The sequence below is a fragment of the Tyto alba genome, unplaced genomic scaffold, assembly GCF_018691265.1.
Source record: "Tyto alba isolate M040663 unplaced genomic scaffold, T.alba_DEE_v4.0 Super-Scaffold_38, whole genome shotgun sequence".
NCBI lineage: Eukaryota > Metazoa > Chordata > Aves > Strigiformes > Tytonidae > Tyto > Tyto alba.
Window position 1 is genome coordinate 13,736,691 of NW_024881313.1, and position 16,761 is coordinate 13,753,451.

At 39.1% G+C, this 16,761-nt stretch overlaps 1 protein-coding gene across 2 annotated transcripts; it reads right to left on the reverse strand.

Moving 5' to 3' along the window:
- Positions 1 to 604: 604 nt before the first annotated feature.
- On the reverse strand, positions 605 to 16,514 carry C1GALT1 (core 1 synthase, glycoprotein-N-acetylgalactosamine 3-beta-galactosyltransferase 1). 2 transcript variants are annotated; one of them, XM_042802081.1, is made up of 4 exons: positions 16,378 to 16,514; positions 10,028 to 10,267; positions 7,637 to 8,304; positions 605 to 5,244 (listed from the first exon to the last, which is right to left on the reverse strand). In XM_042802081.1, exons 2-4 carry the CDS (start codon positions 10,248 to 10,250, stop codon positions 5,035 to 5,037), a joined length of 1,101 nt encoding a protein of 366 aa, XP_042658015.1. In that variant the 5' UTR covers positions 10,251 to 10,267; positions 16,378 to 16,514; the 3' UTR covers positions 605 to 5,034. The 2 variants fall into 2 exon arrangements, with proteins under 2 accessions (XP_042658015.1, XP_042658016.1); XM_042802082.1 differs by lacking the exon at positions 16,378 to 16,514 and adding an exon at positions 15,711 to 16,133.
- Positions 16,515 to 16,761: the final 247 nt, after the last annotated feature.

Sequence of the window (16,761 nt, forward strand, 5' to 3'; positions counted from 1 at the left end):
ATTCTAGCTTTTGAGCACAGTTAGATAGGTTGTCACACGCTTCCCGCACTCTGAAATGGTTAATTAATCCAGGTTAATAGTACTAGCAGGATCTTAAGGTACAGTACTTAAGCTAATGAAACACAGCTGTACGATGCTTGTGCCTACCATGTCCAACAACCAGCATTTCGTCCGTAAAGACACCTCCTACCTACACAAGCGAAGTATTCTTTACTGCTGAACATTATTCTGCATGAATAGCAGAAAGCTAGGTTAGAAAGCACAACATTTAAACCTTAACAGGTTTTTTTGCAGAAGTTAAGAGTTTCACTGAAAGAATAAATCCTTTTTTAAAAAGGTGATTAATTCTGAACAGTTTTGCTTTATCTTTGAGATATCAGCTATGGTCAGTTCACTCAGGGCTCTAACAATATGGACACCGAAAAATCAGGACAGTGCAGAAACAATAGCTTGCTTATGTGACTCTAGTACTAGCACTTACGATTAATTTTACACTGAAATACCATCTTTGTTTTCAAGGTATATTGTTATTTGTTAATAGCATAAATATAATAACAGAAAACGTAGCAAGTGTGAGAAGCTTTTTGACTTTCCTGTACACAAGTTAAAAAAAAAGAAAGAATAGTTTTATTAGACTGAATTGTGCTGCTATGCTACACTACTCACATACAGGAAGGGTAAATGAAGACAGACATGAAGTGTGTATGAGATAACTTATTTTATTTATTCAATTCTCAACTTAATTTTGATGCTAAAAATTGGTCAAAGGCACTTCAAAGAAGGTATTTAAGAAACAAATTCTTATGGTGATCATTCCAGAGAAGTCACCAACTTCTATCTGCCATTAGGGCCACAACTACCTATAACTGCAAAGTGAAACATTCACAGGTTTTCAGTGGAGCATACTGTCCAGCAGCAATATTCAATTCTTTTAGAGCATTATTAACATTTGTGGAGTATTTTAAATACAATATGGTAAAACAAAGCAAATTACACTTTTAGAATTCCACAGAAGCTTTTCTCAACAGAAAAAGGACAAAATTGCCTTTCCAAGTGGTCCCGTATTGAAGGATCTATTTTCATCTGTGCGTGCACTATCAACATCAGTAGCATAGAAATAACCTGCATTTTTCTGTGCAAAGATAAAACACCCTGCTCAGATAGCAAACTGTTTATAAGAGGTCTATCAGCTACTCACTAAAATTTATACTTCTGGAAGTGTAACAGACCAAACGGCAACATGTGAAGAAAAAGTGACTTTTAATATATAACCCCACCAAAGCAAAACAAAGACAGTGGCCTTAAAGGCAAAAGGTACTGGGAAAAGAGATTCTGCAACATGAGAGAAGAGGTGATAACATCACCAGCATTTAACCTCTCAAATGAGACTAATATAGACTGCAAAAATGAACTGTGAGTGAAAGAAGATTAAAGTTGGTCTTTTTCTGCAAAGAAAGATTAATACTATCTTCTGATTAAGAGCAGGAATCAGAAGGTAACTTCTTGGCATTCTCATTCTTTCTGAACTAAAAACCACAACACAAGATTAAAACATTACTCTGTTGTACTAAGTGACATTCCCACATCCACATGCAAACAACTGCTGCCTAGTAATTTCAAGAAAACTAGTTCAAAATTTTTAGATGGGTCATTTAAAGCCAATGGAAGCTTTTGGGTTTTACAAAATTAAGCAACCTCTTTTAGAAACAAAATAAAACACACAGAGCAATAACCGGTATAGCCTAAGAGAGCCTATGTTGCTGTGCTTCAGAAAGGTCTATCCACCTGAAATACAGTAGCCTCCTTGGGCTGCAGAAATACTCAAACTCAATAAATACTTTCTCAAAGCACAAAGACCTGAGAGTGAAATAACAAATTACTAATAGTAGTGTAATATCATACAATTATACTAATTGTTCACATTCCAACCTCATCTACTGAAGCTTTTGAAGGCAGATAGATACAAACCAATTATTTCAGAGGTATCAGCTCATTGTTATGGCAATACAATTCAACAGAGAACAACAGTCCTCTTATAAACACAGAATGTAAAAACTGATCATTTTCTAGCTTGTCTGGAAGGAAAAAAAAAAATTCTTTGCAGTGCTGTTAGGCAAAAGAAATAGATTCAGAGGCCTAAGAACAAGGACACTTTAAAACAAAGCAAGAATGGACATCTGAAGAAAAAGGCTACTTTTATTGCTCCAGATAGGCCACCTATTTATCACAAGGTAGTATGTTCTTAGCCTTATTCCTTCAAGAAACAGAACTTCTAGCTTTATTCCCCCCCTCCTTCCGAGGTCCTGCATGTTTTGTGGAAAGAGACATTCCTGCCCTGCTCTGCTAAACCCACAAGCCCCAGCTGGGCAGCAGACAAGAATCAAAACCACTGCTGAGAACAGGCTTCACCGTGAACTCAGCAGTGGCTGGTTTAACTTGCCACCTCAGCAACCAACCTGTGCAGAGCTCAAACATCTCACCACCTGCTTCCCCTTGTCCACCTGAGACCTATGCATGATGAAACTGGAAACCCAAAGACGGGATAGTTGGGATAGTAAGGAACATGAAGAAGGAATTATGTTACTTCACATGGCAGCACAGGGCAAACACAGGACACAAATCTGCATAAAATATGCAAGAATAGCTCTGCCTGTTGTGGTAGAAAAATCTTTAAATCCCTACAGATAAACTGGGGAAGAAAACAGTAATAACAGAACAGTGCAGGAATTCAGTAGTTCTTCTACATGGGCTGAATTTACAAAAGACATTAAGTTGGGATCGGATCTTGATTTCATTTTATAACTTCCTTAGGTATTCCAGAAAATTCTAATTGAGTGCTTGAACAATGCCACTGGAGTTATCAATATCATATAGATTTCACAAGATTATTGGTTTGTGCTGCATGTGGGATAAACCTTTAGCTCACAGAAGGAAGCACCTTTCAGCATGATACCATCCATTCTCCTCTGGACAAGCATCCCTCTGACTAGAGCAAACTGGAGACTTTTTTGCCTTTTCTAAACAAATGCAGTTATAATTTTCTGCTTAAGTCAATAAACATAAAATAAAGCTTGTGTCCCTTTCGGTACTTCAGAGGCAGTTTTGCTCATAAAACACCATCAGATTGAACCCTGCAGGAAATATTCATTTAACTAATACTTGACACATGAACCCAGCCTATATTCAGGCAGAGAAGATGCATCTAATATTTCAACTCCATGAGATATTCCCATAATTGCCATCATGCTACAAAGCAATGGCAAGAAAGGAAGTCATGACTCTCTACTGTTCAACAACAGATAGAACCCCAATCTGTACAAGAACTATCTTTGGAAAAAAAATTCCAGTACTTTATAGTAACATCCTCTTCTTCCAGGAACATCCTGAAGGACAGCAGCAGTAAATAAGGCTGCCTGCTACCAGAATGTGCCCTTTCCAGAACAATGACTGGAGGTAATTAGGTTATGTCCAAATTCATCAATATGATGAAGGTGAAAAGTGATAAAGATGAAGAAACTTTTGTTCAAGTGTGGAATAAAGACACACTACATGTCAAGCTTAACACCATCCCCCATACTGTTATTCACTCAGTTTCAAAGAAAAAAACAGAAAGTTTTACACTAACTGTACAAAACATAGGCTTGGCCTTCTAATATTTTTCAGTAATTGAAACACCTATTTTGTCCCACACCAAGATAAGTGTTTTCAGTTAAGAGGCAGAGATACTCATAAAGTAGTGGAGAAAACGCACTTTGAAAGATTCCTGCATTCAGGCTGGCTTACCTGAGTAACTATATACTTCAGCTTCAAAAAAAAAAGTGAAATAAGGATCATTTAACACTTTGTTCTGAAAAAGGTAACAAGAAGCAGATACAGAAGAAATTTTTAAAAGTGGAGGAAAAAAGAAAAAAAAAATTTAGAAAAGTGAAATTAAGTATTTCAGCCAAATATACCAGATGTGTAGGGAAGCAGTCAAATCAGTTTTGCTGCAGTTTTAAAATAAGACTCGTTTGTATCTGTAAAATTCTAACAAATAAGGTAACTCCACAATCTCAGAGTGAAAATTAAATGGAAACAAACTGATTATATTGCCTCAAACCAAGTTATTATAATGCCATTGTAACTTTGCTAAAATACTATTCTTTGATGGAAGAGAGACTTCTATTTCAAAAAGCATCTACCTTACCTTATGCTGAGAAATTCTGAGATGAATTTTCATATTGAGTCAAGAAATTTGTATTGATTCAAACCAAAAATTCATATTGATTCACCAACTTATACCAAATAAAAAGCCACAGGCAAATATGTAAGCAGCTTGCATCACCTCAGCAATTTAAACAATACTATTTCTGGGTTTCTCCCTAAAACAATAGTGACCAAACTCCATATTGTTTTGTGCAACAGGGACTTAAAAATTTTAAAAATAATTCATAGCAGTGAATTCAATTTCTGAAACAATTCGGATTAATCTTTTGGGTGCATCTCTGCCTATTCATAATAACCAGTCTATTGTTAAGGCAAAGCAGACTTGAGACTGTATTTTCATGCCTCTCCTTATAGGGCAAGATACACAAAGTAACTTCAAGACATTCAGAATACTAGAGAAAGCCATAATGAAGTATTTGACTATGCAACATCCAATTTCTCATATTAGAACTGACCTAACAGAACATCTGGAAGCAAACAGAGAAGAACAGAAAAAGGAACAGAAATACTGTGTGATTATCTTTGAACCCATCCACTATGTTTTTTATACAAATTCTTCCAGATATTAGTGTACCAGAACAAACTCCTATTTCACAACTTTAAGGTCCCAAATCTTTATGAGCAGGACTGCAAGGTCACTCTATCTCAAACAGTCACAGCCAGCACTGGACTCTATTGTACACAGACAGTGATAGCAAGTACTGCCAACGTGATTTTTGAAATAAGAATTGCCATGAGAAATTTTAGTCCACAAGCTTCATGCAGGAGTTTGAGGAGACTCTTATTCAGACTCTTGTACTGGCTTCTTTTGTTTTCTTCAAAGTTCAGTTAATTCTCAGAAATTTTTTGCTTTAGCTTTTGATTATCCTCCAGTGCTTCATTCTTCCTCTGCTCTTCTGGACTCTTTGCCAAATCAGGATTGTACCGATACAAATACCCATATGGACGGAGATGATAAATCAAATATTCCAAATGATACATAGTCACAGAATCAACGTAGTGGAATGAAACTGCTAGATCGGAGCAGCATCCGGGACCCTAAAATATAAAACAAGTCAAAATAATCAGCAAGAATAGCAAAGCATGCCCTGGATTAAAGACTCAGGAAGAATTCAAACACATACTTGACTTCATGGTAAGAAATTCACCATCATCAACCATATATATACTTCAAAACTTAATGTTAGGCAAGTAAAATGTATCAGACATATCTGCCAAAGCATCCTTCAAAAATGAAGTTGGACAGTCTTTGGATGCTGTAATCAAGCCAGTGAAAAAAACTAGCTGTCCTCGTTAATGTCAGAGGTTTTTTGCTTTTCCATACTTCTTTTTTTTATGTTGGTATTTAAACAAAATCAAGAAGCATCAAGCAGGCCTAAACATGTTGCACTTATATATGAAACAATATATGCTTGTTAGTCATGACAGGATCCAGCCAGAGCATATAAGCCAAACATGTGTGCACAGGCATCTGTGTGTGTGTTCACACATTATACAGTTTGGAAAAATCGTCATTATCTAACTTCCTACATATAGAAAGTTGTAAATAATTTTGGAACTTTTTTTTAAAGTTTATTAATTTCATTGGTGTTATTAAGCCTTTTTAAGTGCCAACAGATCATTAACACATTTGTTATAGCTTGTATTTTCTAGATCAAATTCAGCTTTGAGAACACTTTTCTGTAAGATTGTTTTGTGAGGTTTTTTCATCAGATTTGATTGCAGAGCTGCTAATATTCCAACTCTAAATGGAACTAAGATTAAACATTTAAAGCTACTGAAAAGAACAGTTGTTACATAATTGCTATTCTTTCAATACTTACTAAGTTTGATGAATATAGCTTGTTTTTTCATACCAAAATAGTCACAAATGTGACAGGACAGGATCAAATATGCAATTTCCATTATGGATCCCCACCACCACTGCATCAGTCACAGATGTAACTGTCCACAGCTCAGTAACCCGTGAACCGCAATCATAGCTAAAGGTGTGTATCCTGACACACTAAGTACAGTATCATAGTGGTTTTAAACTAGAGAAATTCTCTAGTCACTGAATAAAAGTATAAAAATAGATGTTTTACAATGAAAAGAATCTACTGAAGAATTAGACTTCATTTTTTCCCAGCTTTAGTGTATAAAAAAATCCCATATCCTATCCTTAATTTTGGCCACTTATGCTAATCTTAAAGCTTGATGAAAAAGAATACATTTAAAAGTGAGATTATAATCCTAAAAAAGAAGCCACACCACAGATTATATTATCATCAATGTTTACAATGTAGAATACCTTCAAATCGCTTTAGTTTCAAGTAGTGCCCTGCTCCCCTTTTTTTTTTTTTAAACCGGAAACTTTAGATGTGGAACACTAAGAAAATCTGAAGTTCTTGCACTAAGAAGGTTTCATCTTGTAAATGCTATTTTTGTTGCTGCAACAGAAAAAATTTTTACAAAATTAGCTTTGCCAGCTCTCATAATTGCCTCCACTTCTACAGAAGGGAGACAAGAGTCCAATACAAATGCACAAGGAAATCTTATCATATTTCCTTGTTTGGGTCACGCTTTTATTTCACTTCTAGGCAATGTTCATTCTTCTGTAATCTTTTCAATAGAACTCACACGTACATTTTAACAACCAACAAATGAAAGAGGGCAGGGCACCTACCAGTGTTCAAGCCAGGTAACACCGCACACAGTTATCAGTGATAAGAGAAGTATACTGCAGCACATTTCCATTTGAAGGGAAGAAGACTAGCCGGCAGTATAGTCATGAATACCAGTAACCCACCAGCCCCTCCAGTAACTCGGGAATCTCTTAGATGATGTGAACCAACTACAGTCATGAACAAGTCTCAGAATTTCTACAAGTTTTATGCAAAGTTTCCTGTCAGGTAGGAGATAAAGGTGTATCTGTGCCACCTTCCCTTGCAGCAGGCTTTAATGTAATTAACCCATACTGTCTGAGCCAGCACCGCCGCACGGTGAGCACACACCCCCTGGAATGAACCACGCTGGTCTCACTTCCCACTGCACACTGGTAGTTGCGGGGCTGGAGGAGAAGCTACAGACACTTTGTGTGAGACATGAGGGAACAAAACAGGACATGAGCTTTGCAAGGAAAGCAGTAGTGGTGACACTAGACAAACATGTCAAAAAGGTTTCACCATATTTTGCTGTCCACAGAACACAGCAAAACAGCAATAATAATTTAAGATTCACTAGCACTTCTGGAACATTAAGTTCGTAGCAGCAACTTAGTTGATTAGTGTATTTAACACATCTACATACTGGTGTATCACAGGAAATCACAACAAAATCTTTTCCAAAATATACTGAGTGGCTACTAACCTGCCAATTCACACATCATACACATTCATACACAGCATAAGATGTACATCATAAAATGGGTACCAGGTTCCTAAGAACTTACCTCTACAGCAGGATAATAATTATAATTCCAGTACCAAAATGTTTTTGGTAGGTATCCTCTGATTAAGTGGTGTTCTGGAACAAAGGGATGAAAGGTTTCCCTACCATTTGTATCCCTAGAATCTCCTGCTTCCACATTAATGATCTCCATGCATTTTCCTAGTGCTAGGTCTTCAATAGAGGAACTGTGAGAGCATTTGTTCATTTTAAACGCAGCAACAAATCTCTTCAGAGCTTCTTTGCTCAGAACATATCCTGCTCCTCCACTCATGTAGCCCTGTTTCACATAAGGCTTAAACCTTCTTCCAAAATATATTGGTTGTTCAGGACTGTATTTTGAAAGAAGCCATCTCAAATTGTCCAATATAACATATGTATCATCATCTGCTTTCATAAACCAATCAGCATCGTCAAAATAATGGTCATATACATATTGAAAAGCTTTAATAGTCTTCCAGTATAGCTGGTCCCTGCCTTCTTTGGTTTCTAGGCCCACAGTTGGGAAGTCTTTATTTTCCTCAGAGCTCATAAAAAGTATTTTATTACAACGTTGGGCCCAAGTGGCCTTAACATGTTTGGCTTTTTTTTCCAGATTTTGAGGTCCAGTCATGACCCAACACAGTATTTTCACCTTCTGATACAGTCCCTCTGCAATATTTTTATTCTCATCTAAAAAAAAGAGAAAAGTTCCAAAACAGTATTAGTCTTGACTACAAAACAAGGAACAAGTAACCTCCCCCAGACATTCTTTATCTAGATCAGAAGAGGCATGCAGGAAGAAAAGAGGCATTTGCTTCCAAATGTACCAGTTAATGAAATTAATGTTAGATTTAGGAAGAAAACAAACAAGACTCCAAACCCGAGAAACTAAAATCCTTAAAGCTACTTCAACTTCACAGAATAAAGGAGAGCATAAGAGCCATATCAAAATGGGTATCTGTTCAGGGAAGCAGGGCTTTAGAAAACCTTGATTTGTACATAAAAACTGCTCAGAGGCAACTTCTTTATAGTGTTGGAGGACTAATTAAAATTAAAAAGCTGAACGTTTTTGCCATTCACAATGAACACAACTTAATGATTACAACACGGAGCGGTCAAAAAGCTAATAAACTCCGTTATATATATTCATGTTAACTCACAAAACCTAATAAATATTTCTAAAACAGCAACGTATTTTTGAAGAAAAAAGCAGATGGTAAGCCAGAAAGAAAAAATTTAACAACAGATCAATTTAAATCTTGTTTGTAAAAAATCAGATTAAATAAGTCAGGATACTACAAAACTAGCACTATCATTGTGCTAAAATGTTTTTATTTGCAGACAGTCCAACAGAATAGACAGACACAATTATCTGAGGTGTGCAGTATAATTTTTCCAAGCTGTCAAAGCATTCATTTTCCTCAAAGAAACATTTTCATTTGATATATACAGAGCGATTTTAACTCATGTAAAAGAATATTCCATGGAGAGTGAGATCTGCATAACTGGTCCTAAAATATTCCTGCTTACACTTTATGCAATGGCAGATCAGATTTCTTCGTAACAATGTTGTACAATTACATGTGAAACACAAACTGGTCTTACGAAGTTTGCAGTTTAAATACATTTAAATAGCAAATTACTTATTAACATCTTCTTCAGCAAATGCATTATAGTGCATTTTTTCCTCATCCAAACTATCCCAACTCAGACACTACCTGTATTTAGGATTTAGAATGAACTCACTCAATGAGATGTGTCAAATGTAAAAGTACGCCTGAAATATTAGAAGGGTCTACCTCCTCTGGGGGGGAAAAAAAAAAATGAAAATCAGAGTGCAACAGAATTTGTCTGGTTTTGACTGCAAATTGCAATCTGTGTTTGGACTGCTGCATAATCAACTTGGCAAACAATGCCCTCAGTGGTCCCCTCCAGCTCTCCACCCCAATTCCAAGTTTTACTAATCATGTCAAAAAAAATTTTTTTTTTTTTTTTGCTTTATCTAAGAGGCTAGATCAAAAGGTGGAAGTGATCCAATGGAAGTGGTCCAAAATTAGCTTCTTAATGCTAAAAAACAATTCAGTCACATCTACAATGCTAGCAAATACATCTGCTTAGCAAAACCACCATCTGATGTCAATAGTTCATTTTAGCAATTCCTGTTCAAAGCAAGTCTGGATACAGAAGCTGGACAAACATTGGGCTCTAAGCAAAAAGATCAATACTAGAATAAAAATATAAACAAAAACTACCTTTAGTAGACCTGGGGAGAATTAAGCTATTTACATGTAACCTGAACATGGGGAAAGTGAAAGAAAAGGATTCATACAAATTCATGGCATTGAAGAAAGCAACATTTTGCAATGCATGAAAAGGGAGCACATTATATAATTAGTCAGGCTTAACAAAATACCTTTATGCTGTCCAGAGTCTGCGTTGAAATTCATTTGTCCTTGCAGCTGATTGTTATCAGTATCTGCAGAGTGTTGACCATGTGGATCATTGTGAAGGATATGAGGCTGGATCTTAACCTGTTCTTCCAGTATAATGCTAAACAGAAGATAACATATGAAAAATCCTACTGCTGATCCAAAAGTGAAGGTTAGAAGGCTCATCAAAGACTTAGAAGAGGCCATCTCCTGAAGGTAATACACTGTCAAAAACAAATTAAAAATATATTAAGCCTGAAACTGCTTAACACAGAAATAAAATCTAAAATTATAAGAAGAAATCAAGGACTAAATCTCTGGAAGTAGAGAGCTCAGTTCCAGCTCAGATTCAGCTCCCCTGGGCTTGCATGGAAGTTTAAGTACAAGAGCAACACAAATAATCATATAAAGTTGTACAACTGTTGATAAATTTAGTGCAAAAGGCCTATAACATATTCTTTAGCTTAAAATTATAGTGGACAGTCATAAATCACAGTAGTGACTGTACATACAAAAACCCATTCATTATATTTATACAAGAATGTATACATTTAAAGTGCAATATCTTAATTATAAAATTGTAATATATGTTCACTTCTTTATTCTCTTCATCCCAAAAACTCTGAACTTCAAAACATAATACCTGAGTCTTTTACGAAGCTAAAACACAATGATCAAAGGCAATCTACAGGTCAAGATACAAAATGGTCATGAGATGTACTTAAACTCCAGGAGTAAGTATATTACAGGAATTCTTTAAGAGATGTCAAATGCAAGCAGATTGTGAGGAGTTATAAAAGCAAATCTACTCTAAAAGTAAGGCAGTTTTCCTTCCATTTTTAGGGATTACTGAGGATAGACTTACAGAAGAAAGAGTAAGACAACATCTGAATTTTCATATAGAAACACCCATTTCTAAAAGGCATTTGAGGGAACAGAACAATAAAAGGCATCAGCCTCAAGGGCTCTTTTACACATCAAAACGCTTGTATTCCAGTAATAATAAAAAAAAAATTCACTTCAGCCACACCCTTGCTCCTCAAAAACTAAAGAACTTGGCTGACTATTTTTATAAAATTAAATAAAATCAGCATCTATGCCTGCATGAAGTGAGCTTTATTCACGCAAAACACGTGTGAATTTTTAATATCAAACACTTGAAAAGCAATTCCAGGCTGTTGAGGCCTGAGGCTTTTTTATTTTTGCAAACTGTTAAATATATACTGGATTCAAGACAGAGCCTTACAAACAAGCTGACGATGTTTCTTCCATTAAGATCATTCTTAATGTCAATGGGCAGAACCCAATTTAGTTAGTTAGGGAGCCAAAATAAGAAAATTATGGTTTTCATCACTGCTTTGTACATGCCATCGATCAGAGAAGAGCTGCAGCCACCGAAAAAACTCAGCCTGCACCCACTTCTCTCACTGACTATGCAGAGTCTATTGGCAAAAGACTGTCCCCAAGCAAGCTGCATGAATCTCTTAGCAGCAACATGCACTGCAAATAGCAGCTTTCTGTCTGTCTGAGCGCTCTCCTGAATGGAAAGCGAAGAGGACAGAAAGCAGGTGTGCATATTGTGAGGTTAGCACTTTCAGAAATCATCAGATTTACTGCACACATGCAGATCTAAATCATTTGAGAACAAAGCCGCTCTACCATGTGATATGCTTTTCTTTCCACACCACTAGAAACAGTAAAGAAAACTGGAAAAACAACTCGAAGCACAAATAAAAATAAAGAAACTTAAGGTTTTATCAAATTTACATAATTATAACTGTGGTTGATAGGGAGCTGTAGTTCTTTAATATGAAAAAGCACATTGTACAATTTTTTAATCATAAATTGTCTTTCCTCAGTTTGGTACTACATCTCAGTAGAGACTAACGATTGTCATTAGACATCATATCTTAAAGTACAAAATTGACTGTATTACCATCTGTGACCCAGGCCCTGAAAAAATGACTCGTTTTCCAGCTTTATTTCTATTGTCTTATATGTCATTAACTTGGGAAGAAAACATGAGGGCTTAGATCAAATACTTGCCAAAAAAAGGAAAAGGCAAAAACCCAAAACATTCAAGGAAAAGCCTATATGCACCAGCAGCCTCTGGCACTGAAAAGTATCCACTGTACTAAAATTACTTTTTGTTTTCACTTTCCCTATCTATCACCACAAAGTCCCCTCAAAATTTGCAATTCAGCATATTAAAAGGGGAAAAAATAAAAATCCATGCATGCAGGCAGCGTAGCTACAGCACTTTTTCTTCTAGGAAGTCTCCATTGTTACACTTTTCAGTAGTAGGTATCTCTTTGCCATACAATTTCAGTTATCTGCTCCACCAGCTGTTAAAATTATCCCTGCTTGGAGAGAAAAAATCACTTGAAAATAACTGCTGCTTATTAAACCATGGAATTATGTTAAATTAGGTTATTTAGGGGAAAAAAAATGACACTTTAAGTGTATTAGAAATGTTAAAAGAGAAAAAACTCCATTCATCACGTTTAGAATTCAGAAGTTGATCTAGCAGTATTCCACAAGCAAAGAGGATTTCTGGGAGCACATAAGGACAGATGCTGAAGCTGCACTTCATATTTGATACGAAATGATCTAGTTACAGCTTTCAAACTAAAATAATCTGCTCGTCATTCTATCAATTTTATACCAAGACACTGGACGACTATATACATGTGTGTGTATCCATATATTTATAAACTTCACCAGTAAACAGGACATTTTTGTAGATCTTGATATTTGACTTAGAGTCTTTTAACTTGCCAGCAAAAATAATTGAATGCTATAGCATTAGACTAGAACCAGAAAATGTCTAAAAGGAAGGCCAGTTCTTATTATGATAAGCATCCCCACTCATGACTCTTTGTTGACATTCTTTTCTATACAGGGGTTTATTCAGGGGCAAGACATACAAAACATTTAAGTGTTCAAGATGAGGCTGGATGAAGCTTTGACCAACTCCAACTAGTGAAAGATGCCCCTGCTGATGTCAAGAAACTGAACTAGATGATCTTTAAAGGTCCCTTCCAGCCCAAACCACTCTGTGATTCTATGATGCTATGACATATAGAAAGGGAAAAGGTAAGTGACCTATCACGTCACTAAAAGATCCCCATTTTTATTCCTATTTCTCTTTTCACTTCTTTTGAATTAAAAAATCAGACACTATTTTAAAACACACCTACAACAAAAGCCTAGGTTTAAATTCAAATTATGCTCCACTGCTCTATTATGGCAGCTTAAACAAATATACCTTTAGATATTTACATAGATAGCCCTATTCACATCAACTAGACTAACAAGTGTTTTAAAATTCTATCACAGCTTAACAGTCATTGAAGATTTGGCTCCAGATTAAGTTTTGAGAATCAATGATTTCTGCATCTTCAAGCTTACAGAAAAAATAATTTTCCTGTGTTAGGGGCTGTTGAACCTGGCAGCCCAGTGAACACAAGGCTGCTGCAATTCCATATTCCGGGGTCCAGCCAGTGACAAGACTGTGGATGTATTCACATAGTTGCACATACAAACATGCACATATACATGACTGACCATACAGATCAATACAGCTATAAACTGTTCATGCAAACACAGTCTGGCCCTATGCTGCTCCTCTCTCTAGCTCACCAGGACAAAAGTCCATTAGTGGGGAATATACACACACAATGTGGGACCCTCCAGTAACTGGCCTAAGACAATCTATCCAGAAATCAACCCTGAATCCTCAGCCTCCCCCAGACCCCACTCCAGTTGCTGGTACGGACCTCTTCACCCAGATACACACACACACAGCTCCCCACAAAAACACCATGATCCCCCAGTATATGGCCTTAGACAGTCTACTCAGTAAATGTCCCTTGGATCCTTCGGTCTTCAGTTGCCTCGCTAGGAGACACACATGCAAATGAGCCTCCAAAATCTCCCCCAGATCTACAGTCCCTCCTGGCTTAGACCTCCTAGACTCTCATATCGCCAACCTGAAGACCCTCTGATCTCACTAGTACCGGTCCCACACTTACAGTTGCCTCAAAACCTGGCCCCCACACCTCTTGTTCTACTCCCTGGCTAGCCCTGGGTAATATGTACTAGCAACCACACTGGCATACTTGCCAAGACAATGCACATGCACTCCGGTCTCCGCAGTTACTGGCACTCCAGACACACAAGTCACTAGGACTTACGGTCTCCACTCTGATTGCTGGCATTTAGACACTGACTCACTCCAGTTTCTCCAGTTGCTAGCACACCAGACACAGATGTCCCAATAACTTATGGTACTGCTCCAGTTGCTGGCACTTAGAGCTCAATATAGCAGAGTCCCCTCATCCAGGAAAACAGATAGAAATGGAGCTTAACAAGAAAAGAGGGCAGGCTGTGGCTAATCTGGCCCCAGGCACAGCCAAACATACTGACCAGACACTTGCTTACAATTGACTAGGCCCTTTATCTCCTTATCCTTCTATTTTCTCATACTTGTTCCTCCTCAAACCATTTTGTTCCCTCCCTTTAGCCCGTCCCCTAAGCATCCCATAATAAGATTTGTACAGTCACAAGATGCTCTTCTCCTGCATCCCATATGTCCAATATTCTGTAGGCAGTTATCTCCCTCCTCAATCTTATTAACTGTTCCAGAGACCCCTTCTGTTGACATATCTTGATGTGTCACACCTGGGCATTGGGACTGATGGCTCTGCAGTGACAGAACCGGAGCCTCCTCCAATGCGATTAATGGGGTCCCCCCCCACCCCCACCGTGCCTTTGTGATCTTGGTGATAAGCCTTTTAACCCATTAATCTAAATTACTGTTCTCACTCTGCTAGCTGTTCCAATGAGGGTTAAGGTCACCTTCCCAAGCCAAAGCAAATTTAGGGAATCCCTATGCACTAGGAATACATGATACTGGAGCCTGCCCCATCCCCACCCCTCAAAAACAAAACCCACCACCTTTGAAATTAATACTTTTAAGCAAACTCCAACCGTGTACCTTTTTGAATTTGTTTCAAGAGGAAACACATTCAACAAAAAAATCCCCAAGTCTGGGATTTTGAAATTTACACAACGTGGGACATAATTCTAGATATTTTTGTACAAATTTTTCCTAGTATCATTCCATAATCACTTTGAGATTTTATAAACTAGCTGTACAAAACACAGCTAGCCTACACACACAGCTGACTCTTCCTTGTACTCCTTACTTAAAAAATGAGGGGGAAGCTAGAAGGCCCCAGCATGAAATAGAATGTAAATGTCCTTTGAGAGCTGCATAATTAGCAGTGAAATTGATCGCCACTACCATGTCCTTAACAGTCAAGCAACACAACAGAATTAGTCAAAATGTAGAAAATGTAATTAGCTCTACAATATCCAAGAAAGGTCTTCTGCTAAGGCCCATTATTTCTAGAAGCTTTACATGTGCATATTCCATATGTCTGTAAAATGCAGCTATATGCAAAACAGTTGTACATTTGCTAATGTTGCCTGCATCAAGGATTACTGTGAACTGCTGCAATTTCCTATTAACTAAGCACATACTATACTTTTCACTTTCAAAAATATATATTTTTTTAAATATATCTAACGTCATAAACATTTCTTTGGAGAGGAACTTTTTCCAACAAAAGACTCTTGATTGTTCTATCCAAAAATATAGACAACAAAAGCAAGGTATTTTGGTACAGGTGGCAAATAACTGCATTGAAAGAAGACGTTTAACAATCCGCAGCACAGGTGAGAAGGGAAGAAAGACCTTGTTCATTTCCTTCATCCCAAAAGCTGACACCCTCCCTTAGCACCAAGTTACCATGCCCAAAGCATGGCTTTCTAGACCTCCACTAGCCTAGTTCTTCCTAAAGGGAACTGCGACGTCAGTCCAGGAAGTCCCCGTTCCAAGGAGCAGAAGCGGATGGGGGGAGCAGCGAGCAATTCCCCCGTCCCCAAGGCACCTCGCTCCCTCCGTCGGGGCTCCGAGGGACTCGCTGCCTTCTAAGGAGACCCGTCCTCCGGAGCCTCTCCTTCCCAGGCGGGCAGCCAGGCACCTGCTGTCCCCGCAACCGCGGTTCGTTCCTGCGGGCAGCCTTCTCGCCGCCGCCGGGCTGACAGGCGCCGCCCCGGCCGCCTCCTCCTCCCTCCCCGTCACCGCAGGGAGGCACCTTCCGCACCTTCCTTCACCACGCTTCCCCGGACGGGCCGCTGCCTTCAGAGGCCTGCCTGCCCGTCTGCCCGGCCCGGGGCCCGCCGCGGCCGCCCCCTCAGCACCGCTCGCCACGGCAGCCCGCCCGCCCGCCCGTCCGTCCGTCCGTCTGTCTGTCCATTCCCTCACCTCGTCGGCCGGCCGGGGCCCGGCGCGCGCTCAGCCGCGCGCCGCGTAGACAACCGTTGGCCGCGCGCAGGAGAGGCCGCCGCCAGACCCGCCGCCCCGCGCCGCCGGCATCATCTCGCCGCCGCGCGCTGCGCTGCGCTGCGGACCGGCGGGGCGGGAGGGGGGGGGGCGGGGCCAGCACGCCGCCCCGCCCCCCTCCTCGCCGCCCGCTCATTGGGTGGCGAGCTCTGGGGGGGCGTATCCAGCGCCGGCCCGCGCATTTAACCCTTACCCGCCTCCCAAGCAGCGCCGCGTGGCAGTTCGCTCGTGCCGGCGGGCTTTCGCCGCCGGTGGGGGGCGCGGGAGGGTCGTACCCCCGGCCCCGAGCGCTCACCCCTCCACGCG

Coding starts and splice junctions, on each gene's coding strand:
- C1GALT1 (XM_042802082.1), bottom strand. CDS start 15,822: ATGAAGGAAATGAACAAGGTCTTTCTTCCCTTCTCACCTGTGCTGCGG. Junction 8,305..10,027: donor AGACTCTGGACAGCATAAAG/GTATTTTGTTAA, acceptor TCTTTTTTTTAG/ATGAGAATAAAAATATTGCA. Junction 5,245..7,636: donor ATTATTATCCTGCTGTAGAG/GTAAGTTCTTAG, acceptor TTTATATTTTAG/GGTCCCGGATGCTGCTCCGA.